We start from the raw sequence: 17,340 nt of genomic DNA on the forward strand, positions 1-17,340 counted from the left end.
TTTTATAAAGATTTACTTACATGCATTCTCCTGTTCTATTGGTTTTCTTTCAACGTAAAGGCATTATCCTAATCATATTAGCAACCCATGATAGTTGTTGCATCTTTAAATTCTCCTTTTTCTAATGAAAGCTTGCATGTGGGATGTGGATTTTAGAACGGTGTTTTCCCGCAAATTGCATTTTGAAACATTCACATGTAGGCCTACCGCAGTTTGCACATCGCTGTGCCTAAAATGTGAAGAAATAATAGTTCAACATTTTATGCTGATCTGTTCCATTAGCCCTATTAATTGATACGGCACAAACCTCCACTACACTACTTTGATAAGTACCAGTGGGGATTAAGAAGTGAGCATATGCAATGACCACTGAAAAATAAGTGGGTATACGGCGTATACCCTACACTACATCACTGACCTCAATGTGGGTGTGGAATAGTAACGTGGAATATAGCATATGATTTCATCATAAACCATTTGTATGTATGATTAACTTGTCAAAATAGGACAAAACTTATGATTGCTGTACTTGTTAAACATTTTGCTACAATAATACAACTGAAATAGAATGCCCTATGATAATATAGGTTACTTGTTTGTAATTAACTTGTAGGTGAAGCCATAAGAACAGGGACACTGTAATAACGACACTTTAACCCAGATGTACAACATGGGACTAGGAGGCCGCAGGCATATTTGTATCAACATAACGCCACCAAAAATATAGTTTTGAGCATACTACAAGAACATGGTACTTGCTTACAGAGCAGCAAGAGGAGCTGCCCCTCCATACCTTCAGGCTATGCTCAAACCCTACACCCCAACCTGAGCACTACATTCTGCCACCTCAGGTCTCATGGCCCTTCCACGTCTACGGGAGGACAGCTCCCGCTCAGCCCAGTCCAAGCTCTACTTTGTCCTAGAACCCCAATGGTGGAACCAGCTTCCACCTGAAGCTAGGACAGCAGAGTCCCTGCCCATCTTCAGAAAAAATCTAAAACCCTACCTCTTCAAATAGCATCTTAAATAATCCTACAGAAACCCCCCCTCCCCCCCCAAAAAAGCACTTTCATTAATTTACACTAGACTTTTCCCCCCCTTACTAGCTCTGACCTAGCTGATAGCTACTTTATCTATGAAAAATGTACTTACTGTGATATGTAGTTCTCCCACCTAGCTACAGTATCTTAAGACGAATGCAATAACTCACTCTGGATTAAAAAAAAAATTAAATGGTGTAATTTACATTTTTTATTGAGGGGGACAAACATTACATTTATTTTCACTACCCCATCTTTGATTGTCAGTATATTAATGATACAAAAGGCAACTGATGCAATGTAGGTGATAAAACAAATATCCGAATTCAGATGAATCCTGCAAACTATGATTTACAAAAGTAACTGTGCTGGAAATGTTTAACTTTGTGCTTTTCTAAGAACTAATTTCTGTGTTCTATTCATGTGATTTTCTAATAACTGTTTTCTATGTTCATGCAAGTGACTGACTGAATCCTCACCATCAGTAGCTACAATTTGGCAGTACGCCCAGACCTTTGTTTTGAGAACAAAATCTCTGTTTCAAGGTCTTGGCTTAGAGAGAAGCCTTGAGGTATTGGTCTGTCATGTTATGAACCAGTATTGGTCGATCACATGAATGAAACAAAACGGTAAGGATGAATTAATTATGCAAGTATAACTTGTCTGTGTATAGCCATATATAAGACAACAGTTGGGACTGCCCCAGCAGAGCTCCTGATTGACATGTGTACTATAGTGCATCGAGTTGGTTGGAACCTCTCAGGCGCGCTGATAATAAAGGATGATTCATTTAAGATTGACTTAGTGTCCCTGGTGGTCATTTCCATGACATGGTGGTGAATTTCCACAACATAACCTTTCATCTTTACAAAATTATGCATATCATTGCTTTATTCAATACAGCGAGAAAACTCAAGGTGACATTGATGGTTTGCCAGTTCTACAGACAATGTATGCACATTACTGTAGAATGAATAATAAATTACCCATAAAAATAAATCCTTATGAGAGCAAAGAGATTATTCGATGGAGAAGGCTCCTAATATGAATACAATACGCTCAAATTTTTTCAAATGAACTCTTTACAAAAGTGTGCATCGAGAGTTGTTCTGTTGTGCCACCGTGTCAGAAGTAGAGAGTTGTCAAAGCTCAACCCCCCTCTGCTTGAAGAGCTCCTCTAGGTGTCTCTCCAGTGCTGGGTTGGTCCCCCTCAGTCCTCTCACTACCTGGGCTGACCACACAAAGTACTCCTGAACACGCTCTGCCGACCAACCTGGCAACCACAACACAGATTTAAATATAAGATATGGGACGGGGGTAAAGAGGGACAGTCAGACAACCAGAGAAGGAAGCAAGTAAAGAGAAGCAACGAGCCAGAGAGAGAGTTAGAAAATAAATATCAGTTTCCCCAGTTCAGAGAAATTAGTCATTGAAGTTGTTAGGTTTATGTCCCACCCTGCATCCTGATTTACCAGCTTCCAACCACTAGATGGTGCTGCTCTTGCTATTATTATTTTTTTAAGAATCAGTCACTCACATTTGTGGCACAAATCCAATGCAAGTCAATGGTACCTATATTAGCATTTTCACACAGTAACAACATTGAGTTACATATACACACATATACACTTTTTTAGACACTAGGATTTGGACATGATGCGTGAAAATTCTAATAAAGATACCATCCCCATGCATTGGATGTGCCAAACATGCTAAAAAAGTTAGCATTTGAAATGGTGGATAACAAAACCAAAGCATGGATTGCTGTCATACCTTGTCCATCAACTGCTTAGTCATTTAAGTTAACTTCTGACAACATTTTCTATCCCGCAGTAGTGGCCATGATTTAGCAGCGGATGCATATAGCAGACAAGCTGACATGTCATGTCTCAAAATCAATATCCATCTTACCTCTATATTGTTTTACGTCCTGTGGATTCGGGAAGATAGATGACTAGTTCAACAGAAAAGTGAGCCTGTCAGGTAGTTAACTCCCACACAGCTTCTAGCCTAGTTAACACAATGCTGTGCAATTTTCCTTATTTTGACCACTTTTTCTCTCTGGCCTCCATTGACTTAGTCACACAAATTTTGGCCATCCTACAAGAGTAAAAACTCCATTAACCTTTGAATGGTGAAATGGGGTTTATATGTTAGTGAAATGGGGTTTGGACCATTGGTTCTCATAGGATAACCAACACAATTAACATATTTTACACAGAGGGTCCAAATATGCTTTTTTGATTGGACACCCTACAATCAATCACCTGTGGGTGTGCAGCGGTTCAGGTCCCTCAGGTTGTATAGTTTGTCAGCCAGTTTGACCAGTTTGGCCTGGTGGCTGGCGTGAGGTGCATGCTCCACCTGCTGACGTTTCCTCTCCTGCTTGGGTAGCGCCTTGTCATCTGTCACTTCCTGAACAATTCGAGCCACCGTTTGCCCAAAGATGGCCTGTAGCTCTCCTATGCTGGTGTCAGTGTCCTCCACTGTGTCATGGAGCAAAGCTGCCTGAGGACAGTTGGAAAACACAAATATCGGTCATGACCTTCCTGTTAACAAACTTGTAACACAAATGTTGAATGTTTTCATGAGCTTAACATTGCCCATTGACTTGTCTATACTTAATAATCTAATTTAAATATGTTTTAAAATATTGCCCTCCAGGAACAAGTATGCAAGAAAGTATTTTGAGTTTGTCTGATACATAAAACACTTACTTGCAAAACTTCAATGTCTGTGATCCCACCTTCATGGCTCAGGATCCTTGCCACGCCTGCAAAAACGGCAAATGTAACTGCAGATATCCATGCACTGAAGTCCGAGTAGTGAGAGTTATTTCTAAGGACCTCTCTCAATAATGGACTAGGGGCTAACGTTACTCCTTATTGTCCAAGGACCTTGCATGTTTAGAGGCCAATTGGCCCTTGCAGCCAAAACCGCCAAATACACCATCTAAACATGAATCAAATCTCAATTACAGTACATTTCTAGAAACAAACTTTTATATCAAAAATAATTTCCCAACTGCAAAACATACACTTACTGTACACCGTTTTAACAGGTTAACACATATGGAGCTGACAGCATCTTTCAGTGACAACAGATGCAGACAGCTAATTGGCACATGAACGCCTCTGTCTTCAGTAAACAAGCGCTGTACCACGGAGATAAGACTGTGTGGGAACACTTACCCTAAAAAGGTGTGTAGTAGTTTTACCTTTTGTGTTAAAAAAAAAAAAGTCTAGCTAATCTGAAATATATGTTCCAAAACCGTACCGCAAAATATGTGTTTTAACGTTCAGAAGAAGCGTCGGGGCTCGTAACAAAACTTCCCCGGTCAGAAGATACTAGCTATCATCAATAGGCGCTAATGGTAGCTTGTTAGGTCCTTAAGGCTTTCATAGACGCTAACTAGCTAGCATCTGTTAAGATTGTTTTTATAACAACTGTACCTATTGGGTGGTTGATATATGGTGTTTGTTCCGCGTCTTTACGTCGTTGATAGCGGTGCTTTTCAGCAGCGAAGTTGACAGTCTCCAACAGAATGACCGATTCTGAACTCATGCTGTAAAAGTAGTTACTAACACACTACAAACGGCACATAATTACTAACGTTCGGTCGCAGATCGCACCGGTCATTTGTGCGTCAGTGCCTTCTCTTTAAATGTCCGTAGTCAGACAAGGTCTCGCAACATTTCATCCGCTTCTACAGAAGCAAGGGTAACATAATGCATTGGGATAAAATGTGTGGATCCTTGCGAAACAATATAAATACGAATGAGCCTTACCTTTATATTTTTTAAACAATAAAAAATGTATAGCAGTATTCCTTTCTAGGGAGTTTTTCCTAGACACCGTGCTTCTACACCTGCATTGCTTGCTGTTTGGGGTTTTAGGCTGGGTTTCTGTACAACACTTTGAGATATCAGCTGATGTAAGAAGAGCTTTATAAATACATTTGATTTGATTCATAATAGAGCGTAAATCAATACTTAGTCCTAATGTCCATGTGTTCATTAGAGACAAGAACGTTTTTGCATAAAGTCCCCATTATGAACAGGGGTATGTTTGAATGTCATGATCAGGAGCTGGATTTGTCTAGGAAGCAGAGACTTGTGGACATGTGGATGAACGGGTAGGCTACCCCAAGTAGTACGTACCAGGCCTGGACCGGGGGAAAGCTTCCCCACTGCCCCGCCCACCACCTCCACTGTGCGACCCTGATCAGAGAGGTAGAGCACTGGCGAACAAGGGACTGTCAGGAGAGAAGGAACTTTATCTGCTGCGTAAAATGATTTGGTAAGTCATCATGTGAAATCCAATCATTGGGGGGGGGGATTATTATCAGAAAGAAGTTGCAAAAATGTAATAGTTTGCCCAAAAAAATGATCAACTTGATCAGTATTTTGGCATCAAAAACATGTATTTTAGACATCTTTTTTATGTGTGTTTTCCTATGTAAGGAGGACATCTAAATTATTTTTAGTAGTATTTTGTTTGACCTTTCTGGCTACATTTGAAAAGATAACCAAATACTTCCTTTACCTACCCTGCCTTTCTAAGGTCTTCGAAAGCCAAGTTAACAGATTACCAACCATTTCGAATCCCACCATACCTTCTCCGCTATGCAATCTGGTTTCAGAGCTGGTCATGGGTGCACCTCAGCCACACTCAAGGTCCTAAACGATATCATAACAGCCATCGATAAGAGACATTACTGTGCAGCCGTATTCATCGACCTGGCTAAGGCTAACGACTCTGTCAATCACAACATTCGTATTGGCAGACTCAACAGCCTTGGTTTCTCAAATGGTTGCCTCGCCTGGTTCACCAACTACTTCTCTAATAGAGTTCAGTATGTCAAATCTGAGGGCCTGTTGTCCGGACCTCTGGCAGTCTCTATGGGGATGGCACAGGGTTCAATTCTTGGGCCGACTCTCTTCTCTGTATACATCAATGATGTCGCTCTTGCTGCTGGTGATTCTTTGATCCACCTCTACGCAGACGACACCATTCTGTATACATCTGGCCCTTCTTTGGACACTGTGTTAACTAACCTCCAGACGAGCTTCAATGCCATACAACACTCCTTCCGTGGCCTCCAACTGCTCTTAAATGCAAGTAAAACAAAATGCATCCTCTTCAACCGATCGCTGCCCACACCTGCCCGCCCGTCCAACATCACTACTCTGGACGGTTCTGACTTAGAATATGTGGACAACTACAAATACCTAGGTGTCTGGTTAGACTGTAAACTCTCCTTCCAGACTTACATTAAACATCTCCAATCCAAAATTAAATCTAGAATCGGCTTCCTATTTCGCAACAAAGCATCCTTCACTCATGCAGCCAAACATACCCTCGTAAAACTGACCATCCTACCGATCCTCGACTTCGGTGATGTCATTTACAAAATAGCCTCTAACACTCTACTCAACAAATTGGATGCAGTCTACCACAGTGCCATCCGTTTTGTCACCAAAGCCCCATATACCACCCACCACTGCGACCTGTATGCTCTCGTTGGCTGGCCCTCGCTTCATACTCGTCGCCAAACCCACTGGCTCCAGGTCATCTACAAGTCTCTGCTAAGTAAAGACCCGCCTTATCTCAGTTCACTGGTCACCATAGCAGCACCCACCCATAGCACGCGCTCCAGCAGGTATGTCTCACTGGTCACCCCGAAAGCCAATTCTTCCTTCGGCCGCCTCTCCTTCCAGTTCTCTGCTGCCAATGACTGGAACGAACTGCAAAAATCACTAAAGCTGGAGTCTCTTACCTCCCTCACTAGCTTTAAGCACCAGCTGTCAGAGCAGCTCACAGATCACTGCACCTCTACATAGCTCATATGTAAATAGCCCATCGAATCTACCTCATCCCTATACTGTATTTATTTATTTATCTTGCTCCTTTGCACCCCAGTATCTCTACTTGCACATTCATCTTCTGTACATTCTACCATTCCAGTGTTTAATTGCAATATTGTAATTACTTCTCCACCATGGCCTATTTATTGCCTTACCTCTCTTATCCTACCTCATTTGCACATGTTGTATATAGATTTTTCTACTGTATTATTGATTGTATGTTTGTTTATTCCATGGGTAACTCTGTGTTGTTGTATGTGTCAAACTGCTTTGCTATATCTTGGCCAGGTAGCAGTTGCAAATGAGAACTTGTTCTCAACTAGCCTACCTGGTTAAATAAAGGTGAAATAAATAAATACAAAATAAACCATACAATTAATGGGCATCAATGGCAGTTTGTAGCAGTAATAGGAGTTAGTCAAACATTTGAATCAGTAATGTTGCTCTAATATTATAAATTACTTTACACCTGTGGACTTCCGGGTTTGGAGCGAGTAGTCGTGGTGCACTTCGCTCCGCAGGTAATATTACATTTCATTACATTACAACGGTTTGATTTGTTTGATCTGAGCAATTTTTAGCTAGCTACATAGCTGTCTTTGTATCAAAGATAATTGTGTAGTTTAGAGTAATTATCGAGGTTAGCTAGCCAGCTATTTTCGTCCTCTGTGACGCCGTTCTCCAAACTTAGTCAACACTGCTAGCTAGCCAACTTCTACCGACTAGCAGCACTGTAGAAACTAATACATTACAACGGAACGATTTGATTAGTGTAGTGTTAACTAGCTACATAGTTGTCTTGGCTGTCTTTGTATCTAAGATAATTGTGTAGTTTTAGAGTAATTATTGGGGTTAGCTAGCCAGGTATTTTCGTCCGCTGCGACGCCGTTCTCCTAACTTAGTCAACACTGCTAGCTAGCCAACCTTTACCGACTAGCAGCACTGTAGAAACTAATACATTACAACGGAACGATTTGATTAGTGTAGTGTTACCTAGCTACATAGTTGTCTTTGTCATAGTTTGATAATTGTGTAGTTTAGAGTAATTATCGAGGTTAGCTAGCCAGCTATTTTCGTCCTCCGCGACGCCATTTTCCAAACCTAGCCAACTTTTACCGACGAGCAGCATTGTAGAAACTAAATACATTACAAAGGAATGTCTTGATTAGTGTTATGTTAGCTAGCTACATAGTTGCCTTTGTATCATGATAAAGGTGTAGTACTGAAACTATCGAGGTTACCTAGCCAGCTACACTTTCAAACAAAGTCAACAACGCAGCCACTGCTAGCTAGCCTACTTCACCAGCCAGCAGTACTGTATCATTTTAGTCATTTTTTAGTCAATAAGATTTTTGCAACGTAAGCTTAACTTTCTGAACATTCGAGACGTGTAGTCCACTTGTCATTCCAATCTCCTTTGCATTAGCGTAGCCTCTTCTGTAGCCTGTCAACTATGTGTCTGTCTATCCCTGTTTGTCTATCCCTGTTCTCTCCCCTCTGCACAGGCCATACAAACGATTCACACCGCGTGGCCGCTGCCACTCTAACCTGGTGGCCCCCGCGCGCACAACCCACGTGGAGTTCCAGGTCTCCGGCAGCCTCTGGAACTGCCGGTCTGCGGCCAACAAGGCAGAGTTCATCTCAGCCTATGCTACCCTCCAGTCCCTCGACATCTTGGCGCTGACGGAAACATGGATTACCACAGATAACACTGCTACTCCTACTGCTCTCTCCTCGTCTGACCACGTGTTCTCGCATACCCCAAGAGCATCTGGCCAGCGGGGTGGTGGCACTGGAATCCTCATCTCTCCCAAGTGGACATTCTCTCTTTCTCCCCTGACCCATCTGTCTATCTCCTCCTTTGAATTCCGTGCTGTCACAGTTACCAGCCCTTTCAAGCTTAACCTGTTATGGCTAGGGGGCAGTATTTTCACGGCTGGATAAAAAACATACCCGATTTAATCTGGTTACCACTCCTACCCAGTAACTAGAATATGCATATACTTATTACATATGGATAGAAAACACCCTAAAGTTTCTAAAACTGTTTGAATGGTGTCTGTGAGTATAACAGAACTCAAATGGCAGGTCAAAACCTGAGAGATTCCTTTACAGGAAGTGGCCTGTCTGACCATTTCTTGAACTTCTTTTCCATCTCTATCTTTTACTAAGGATCTCTGCTCTAACGTGACACTTCCTACGTCGTCCATAGGTGCTCAGAGCCCGGGAAAAAACAGAATGTCGTCATCCCAGCCCCAGGCTGAAACACATTATCGCCTTTCTCAAGTGGCCGATCAAGGGACTCTGGGCTTAGGCGCGTGACCCGACCGCCCCCGCCTTTGTGATTTTTTCCTCTGTTTGCCGAAAAGGAGATTCCCTGTCGGAATATTAACGCTTTTCTACGAGAAAAATGGCGTAAAAATTGATTTTAAACAGCGGTTGACATGCTTCGAAGTACGGTAATGGAATATTTAGAATTTTTTTGTCACGAATTGCGCCATGCGCGCGACCCTTCTTTACCATTTCGGATAGTGTCTGGAACGCACGAACAAAACGCCGCTATTCGGATATAACGATGGATTATTTTGGACCAAACCAACATTTGTTATTGAAGTAGCAGTCCTGGGAGTGCATTCTGACGAAGACAACAAAAGGTAATGAAACTTTTATAATAGTAAAGCTGATATTGGTGAGTGCTAAACTTGCCGGGTGTCTAAATAGCTAGCCCGTGATGCCTGGGCTATGTACTTAGAATATTGCAAAATGTGCTTTCACCAAAAAGCTATTTTAAAATCGGACATATCGAGTGCATAGAGGAGCTCTGTATCTATAATTCTTAAAATAATTGTTATGCTTTTTGTGAACGTTTATCGTGAGTAAGTTAGTAAAATGTTAGCGAATTCCCCGGAAGTTTGCGGGGGGTATGCTAGTTCTGAACGTCACATGCTAATGTAAAAAGCTGGTTTTTGATATAAATATGAACTTGATTGAACAAAACATGCATGTATTGTATAACATAATGTCCTAGGGTTGTCATCTGATGAAGATCATAAAAGGTTAGTGCTACATTTAGCTGTCTTCTGGGTTTTTGTGACATTATATGCTAGCTTGAAAAATGGGTGTCTGATTATTTCTGGCTTGGTACTCTGCTGACATAATCTAATGTTTTGCTTTCGTTGTAAAGCCTTTTTGAAATCGGACAGTGTGGTTAGATAAAGGAGAGTCTTATCTTTAAAATGCTGTGAAATAGTCATATGTTTGAAAAATTGAAGTTTTTGTATTTTAGAGGAGTTTGTATTTCGCGCCACGCCCATCATTGGATATTGGAGCAGGTGTTCCGCTAGCGGAACGTCTAGATGTAAGAGGTTAACATCCTTATCATTTATCGCGCTCCAGGTTCCCTTGGAGAGTTCATCAATGAGCTTGACAAGTTCCTTTCCTGAGGATGGCTCACCTCTCACAGTTCTGGGTGACTTTAACCTCCCCACGTCTACCTTTGACTCATTCCTCTCTGCCTCCTTCTTTCCACTCCTCTCCTCTTTTGACCTCACCCTCTCACCTTCCCCCCTACTGACAAGGCAGGCAATACACTTGACCTCATCTTTACTAGATGCTGTTCTTCCACTAATCTCATTGCAACTCCCCTCCAAGTCTCCGACCACTACCTTGTATCCTTTTCCCTCTCGCTCTCCTCCAACACTTATCACTCTGCCCCTACTCGGATGGTATTGCGCCGTCGCAACCTTCTCTCTCTCTCTCTCTCCCGCTACTCTCTCCTCTTCCATCCTATCATCTCTTCCCTCTGCTCAAACCTTCTCCAACCTATCTCCTGATTCTGCCTCCTCAACCCTCCTCTCCTCCCTTTCTGCATCCTTTGACTCTCTATGTCCCCTATCCTCCAGGCCAGCTCGGTCCTCCCCTCCTGCTCCGTGGCTCGACGACTCATTGCGAGCTCACAGAACAAGACTCGCCTCCCTGCGGACCTGGCATCCTTTCACTCCCTCCTCTCTACATTTTCCTCTTCTGTTTCTGCTGCTAAAGCCACTTTCTACCACTCTAAATTCCAAGGATCTGCCTCTAACCCTAGGAAGCTCTTTGCCACCTTCTCCTCCCTCCTGAATCCTCCCCCCCCCCCTCCCTCTCTGCGGATGACTTCGTCAACCATTTTGAAAAGAAGGTCGACGACATCCGATCCTCGTTTGTTAAGTCAAATGACACCGCTGGTCCTGCTCACACTGCCCTACCCTGTGCTTTGACCTCTTTCTCCCCTCTCTCTCCAGATGAAATCTCGCGTCTTGTGACGGCTGGCCGCCCAACAACCTGCCTGCTTGACCCTATCCCCTCCTCTCTTCTCCAGACCATTTCCGGAGACCTTCTCCCTTACCTCACCTCGCTCATCAACTCATCCTTGACCGCTGGCTACGTCCCTTCCGTCTTCAAGAGAGCGAGAGTTGCACCCCTTCTGAAAAAACCTACACTCGATCCCTCCGATGTCAACAACTACAGACCAGTATCCCTTCTTTCTTTTCTCTCCAAAACTCTTGAACGTGCCGTCCTTGGCCAGCTCTCTTGCTATATCTCTCAGAGTCACCTTCTTGATCCAAATCAGTCAGGTTTCAAGACTGGTCATTCAACTGAGACTGCTCTTCTCTGTGTCACGGAGGCTCTCCGCACTGCTAAAGCTAACTCTCTCTCCTCTGCTCTCATCCTTTAGACCTATCTGCTGCCTTTGATACTGTGAACCACCAGATCCTCCTCTCCACCCTCTCCGAGTTGGGCATCTCCGGCGCGGCCCACGCTTGGATTGCGTCCTACCTGACAGGTCGCTCCTACCAGGTGGCGTGGCGAGAATCTGTCTCCGCACCACGTGCTCTCACCACTGGTGTCCCCCAGGGCTCTGTTCTAGGCCCTCTCCTATTCTCGCTATACACCAAGTCACTTGGCTCTGTCATATCCTCACATGGTCTCTCCTATCATTGCTATGCAGACGACACACAATTCATCTTCTCCTTTCCCCCTTCTGATAACCAGGTGGCGAATCTCATCTCTGCATGTCTGGCAGACATATCAGTGTGGATGACGGATCACCACCTCAAGCTGAACCTCGGCAAGACGCTGCTGCTTTTCCTCCCGGGGAAGGACTGCCCGTTCCATGATCTCGCCATCACGGTTGACAACTCCATTGTGTCCTCCTCCCAGAGTGCTAAGAACCTTGGCGTGACCCTGGACAACACCCTGTCGTTCTCCACTAACATCAAGGCGGTGACTCGATCCTGTAGGTTCATGCTCTACAACATTCGCAGAGTACGACCCTGCCTCACACAGGAAGCGGCGCAGGTCCTAATCCAGGCACTTGTCATCTCCCGTCTGGATTACTGCAACTCGCTGTTGGCTGGGCTCCCTGCCTGTGCCATTAAACCCCTACAACTCATCCAGAACGCCGCAGCCCGTCTGGTGTTCAACCTTCCCAAGTTCTCTCACGTCACCCCGCTCCTCCGCTCTCTCCACTGGCTTCCAGTTGAAGCTCGCATCCACTACAAGACCATGGTGCTTGCCTACGGAGCCGTGAGGGGAACGGCACCTCCGTACCTTCAGGCTCTGATCAGTCCCTACACCCAAACGAGGGCACTGCGCTCATCCACCTCTGGCCTGCTGGCCCCCCTACCTCTGAGGAAGCACAGTTCCCGCTCAGCCCAGTCAAAACTGTTCGCTGCTCTGGCAGCCCTATGGTGGAACAAGCTCCCTCATGACGCCAGGACAGCGGAGTCAATCACCACCTTACGGAGACACCTGAAACCCCACCTCTTTAAGGAATACCTAGGATAGGATAAAGTAATCCTTCTAACCCCCCCCCCTAAAAGATTTAGATGCACTATTGTAAAGTGGTTGTTCCACTGGATATCATAAGGTGAATGCACCAATTTGTAAGTCGCTCTGGATAAGAGCGTCTGCTAAATGACTTAAATGTTAAATGTTAAATGTTCTGTTACCTTTTTCCTCTCACAGGTTCTATCAAAAGTCCAGCACTGCACCAGCAAAACACTCCAACACTGTTTTGCTAGCACAGACTGGAATATGTTCCGGGATTCATCCAATGGCATTGAGGAGTCCTTCTAACCCCCCCCCCTTAAAAGATTTAGATGCACTTTTGTAAAGTGGTTGTTCCACTGGATATTATAAGGTGAATGCACCAATTTGTAAGTCGCTCTGGATAAGAGCGTCTGCTAAATGACTTAAATGTAAATGTAAAGGAGTATACCACTTCAGTCATCGGCTTCATCAATAAGTGCATTGATGATGTCGTCCCCACAGTGACCGTACGTACAGGGCCTTGCAAAAGTATTCATCCCCCTTGGCGTTTTTCCTATTTTGTTGCATTACAACCTGCAATTTAAATGGATTTTTATTTGGATTTCATGTAACGGACATACACAAAATAGTCCAAATTGGTGAAGTGAAATAAAAAAAATTACTTGTTTAAAAAAATTAAAAAAAAATGTAAAACGGAAAAGTAGTGCATGCATATGTATTCACCCCCTTCGCTATGAAGCCCCTAAATAAGATCTGGTGCAACTAATTACCTTCAGAAGTCACATAATTAGTTAAATAAAGTCCACCTGTGTGCAACCTAAGTGTCACATGATCTGTCACATGATCTCAGTATATATACACCTGTTCTGAAAGGCCCCAGAGTCTGCCACACCACGAAGCAAGGGGCACCACCAAGCAAGCAGCACCATGAAGACCAAGGAGCTCTCCAAACAGTTCAGGGACAAAGTTGTGGAGAAGTACAGATCAGGGTTGGATTATTAAAAATATCTGAAACTTTGAACATCTCATGGAGCACCGTTAAATCCATTATAAAAAAATGGAAAGAATATGGCACAACAACAAACCTGCCAAGAGAGGGCCACCCACAAAAACTCATGGACCAGGCAAGGAGGGTATTAATCAGAGAGGCAACAAAGGGATCAAAGATATCCCTGAAGGAGCTGCAAAGCTCCACAGCTGAGATTGTAATATCTGAACATAGGACTACTTTAAGCCGTACACTCCACAGAGCTGGGATTTATGGGAAGAGTGGCCATAAAAAAAGCCATTGCTTAAAGAAAAAAATAAGCAAACACGTTTGGTGTTCGCTGAAAGGCATGTGGGAGACTCCCCAAACATATGGAAGAAGGTACTCTGGTCAGACGAGACTAAAATTGAGCTTTATGGCCATCAAGGAAAACACTATGTCTGGCACAAACCCAACACCTCTCATCACCCCGACAACACCATTGTTTTTCCATTGACTGGGAAACTGGTCAGAATTGAAGGAATGATGGATGGCGCTAAATACTGGAATATTATTGAGGGAAACCTGTTTCAGTTTTCCAGAGATTTGAGACTGGGACAGAGTGTAAGGGAGTGCGTAACTGGTGGCAGGGAAGTCAGGCGCAGGAGAGCAAAACTGGGTAATCAACGGAGCAGTTTTATTCATGAAACCAGAACAATAAACAAATGGGTACAAAACCCGTCGCGCACCAGAGAAAACGTGCACATGTACTTATGTAACCGATGTGAAATGGCTAGTTAGTTAGCGGTGGTGCGCGCTAATAGCATTTCAATCAGTGACGTCACTCGCTCTGAGACTTGAAGTAGGGTTTCCCCTTGCGTTGCAAGGGCCGTGGCTTTTGTGGCGCGATGGGTAACGATGCTTTGTGGGGTGTCAGTTGTTGATGTGTGCAAGGGTCCCTGGTTCGAGCCCAGGTTGGGGCGAAGAGAGGGACGGAACCTACACTGTTACATTGGTGCCGTGACCCGGATCATTGGTTGCTGCGGAAAAGGAGGAGGTCAAAGGGGGGGTGAGTGTAACCGATGTGAAATGGCTAGTTAGTTAGCGGTGGTGCGCGCTAATAGCATTTCAAAAAAATTGAGACCAGGTGTGTGAGAAGACAAGACAAAACAAATGGAAAATGAAAAGTGGATCGATGATGGCTAGAAGACCGCCGACCGCCGTCCGAACAAGGAGAGGAACCGATTTCGGCGGAAGTCGTGACACAGAGGTTCACCTCCAGCAGGACAATGACCCTAAGCATACTGCTAAAGCAACACTCGAGTGGTTTAAGGGGAAACATTTACATGTCTTGGAATGGCCTAGTCAATGCCCAGACCTCAATCCAATTGAGAATCTGTGGAATGACTTAAAGATTGCTGTACACCAGCGGAACCCATCCAACTTGAAGGAGCTGGAGCAGTTTTGCCTTGAAGAATGGGCAAAAATCCCAGTGGCTAGATGTGCCAAGTTTATAGAGACATACCCCAAGAGACTTGCAGCTGTAATTGCTGCAAAAGGTGGCTCTACAAAGTATTGACTTTGGAGGGGTAAATAGTTATGCATGCTCAAGTTTTCCGTTTTTTTGTCTTATTTCTTGTTTGTTCCACAATAAAAAATATTTTGCATCTTCAAAGTGGTAGGTATGTTGTGTAAATCAAATGATACGAACCCCCCAAAATTCCAGGTTGTAAGGCAACAAAATAGGAAAAATGCCAAAGGGGTGAATACTTTCGCAAGCCACATATCCCAACCAGAAGCCATGGATTACAGGCAACATCCGCATCAAGCTAAAGGCTAGAGTTGCTACTTTCAAGGACTGGGACACTAATCCGGATGCCCATAAGAAATTCCGCTATGCCTTCAGACAAACCATCAAACAAGCAAAAGTGTCAATACAGGATTAAGATTGAATCCCACTACACTGGCTCTGACGCTTGTTAGGATGTGGCAGGGCTTGAAAACTATTACAGACTACAAAGGGAAACCTAGACTCGAGCTTCCCAGTGACGCGAGCCTACCAGACGAGCTAAATGCCTTTTATGCTCACTTCGAGGCAAGCAACACTGAAGCATGCATGAGAGCACCAGCTGTTCTGGATGACTGTGTGATAACGCTCTTGGTAGCCGATGTGAGCAAGACCTTTAAACAGGTCAACATTCACAAAGCCGCGGAGCCAGATGGATTACCAGGACGTGTACTCAAAGCATGTGCAGACCAACTGGCAAGTGTCTTCACTGACATTTTCAACCTCTCCCTTACTGAGTCTGTAATACCTACATGTTTCAAGCAGACCACCATAGTCCCTGTGCCCAAGGAAGTGAAGGTAACCTCTCCCTCAATTTGATCAAGACAAAGGAGCTGATCGTAGACTACAGGAAAAGGCAGGCCGAACAGGCCCCTATTAACATCAACGCGGCTGTAGTGGAGCGGGTCGAGAGTTTCAAGTTCCTTGGTGTCCACATCACCAACGATCTATCACGTTCCAAACACACCAAGACAGTCGTGAAGAGGGCACGACAAAACCTTTTTCCCCTCAGGAGACTGAAAAGATTTGGCATGGGTCCCCAGATCCCAGAAGTTCTACAGCTGCACCATCAAGAGCATCCGGACCGGTTGCATCACCGACTGGTATGGCAACTGCTCGGCATTTCACCATAAGGTGCTACAGAGGGTAGTGCGTATGGCCCAGTACATCACTGAGTTAAGTTAATATTCATCTATAATGTGGTGGCTAATTTCTGCATTACCAAATGAGGAGAGTTACAAACACACCAGTCTGAGTTAAACTACATCTTTAATACTTAAGATACTTTTGCAAAAGCACTTGACCTTCAATGATGTCATTGAAAAAGGTGACTACACCTTCAATACAAAGAGCTTTTATACTCAAGGTCCACCCCTCTCAAAGTAATTTTTTTTTATTTTTTTATTTCACCTTTATTTAACCAGGTAGGCAAGTTGAGAACAAGTTCTCATTTACAATTGCGACCTGGCCAAGATAAAGCAAAGCAGTTCGACAACATACAAAAACACAGAGTTACACATGGAGTAAAACAACATACAATCAATGATACAGTAGAAAAAAATAAGACTATATACAATGTGAGCAAATGATGTGAGATAAGGGAGGTAAAGGCAGAAAAGGCCATGGTGGCAAAGTAAATAAAGTATAGCAAGTAAAACACTGGAATGGTAGATTTGTTATTTGAAGAAAGTTCAAAGTTAAAATATAAATAATATGGTGCAAAGGAGCAAAATAAATAAAATAAATAAATACAGTAGGGGAAGAGGTAGTAGTTTGGGCTAAATTATAGATGGGCTATGTACAGGTGCAGTGATCTGGGAGCTGTTCTGATAGCTGGTGCTTAAAGCTAGTGAGGGAGATAAGTGTTTCCAGTTTCAGAGGTTTTTGTAGTTCTTTCCAGTCATTGTCAGCAGAGAACTGGAAGGAGAGACGACCAAAGGAGGAGTTGGCTTTAGGGGTGACCAGAGCGATATACCTGCTGGAGCGCGTGCTACAGGTGGGTGCTGCTATGGTGACCAGTGAGCGGAGATAAGGGGGGACTTTACCTAGCACGGTCTTGTAGATGACCTGGAGCCAATGTGTTTGGCG

General features: G+C 43.9%; 1 protein-coding gene across 1 annotated transcript; it reads right to left on the reverse strand.

Annotated features, from left to right (window-relative positions):
• Window positions 1–1,228: 1,228 nt before the first annotated feature.
• Window positions 1,229–4,715, reverse strand: hddc3 (HD domain containing 3). The gene is made up of 4 exons (XM_014127586.2): window positions 4,493–4,715; window positions 3,758–3,813; window positions 3,308–3,548; window positions 1,229–2,313 (listed from the first exon to the last, which is right to left on the reverse strand). The coding sequence occupies exons 1-4, from the start codon at window positions 4,602–4,604 to the stop codon at window positions 2,183–2,185; spliced, it is 540 nt and encodes a 179-aa protein (XP_013983061.1). The 5' UTR covers window positions 4,605–4,715; the 3' UTR covers window positions 1,229–2,182.
• Between the last annotated feature and the right edge of the window lie 12,625 nt (window positions 4,716–17,340).

The sequence above is a fragment of the Salmo salar genome, chromosome 11, assembly GCF_965601325.2.
Source record: "Salmo salar chromosome 11, fSalSal1, whole genome shotgun sequence".
In the NCBI taxonomy this organism is placed as follows: Eukaryota; Metazoa; Chordata; class Actinopteri; order Salmoniformes; family Salmonidae; genus Salmo; species Salmo salar.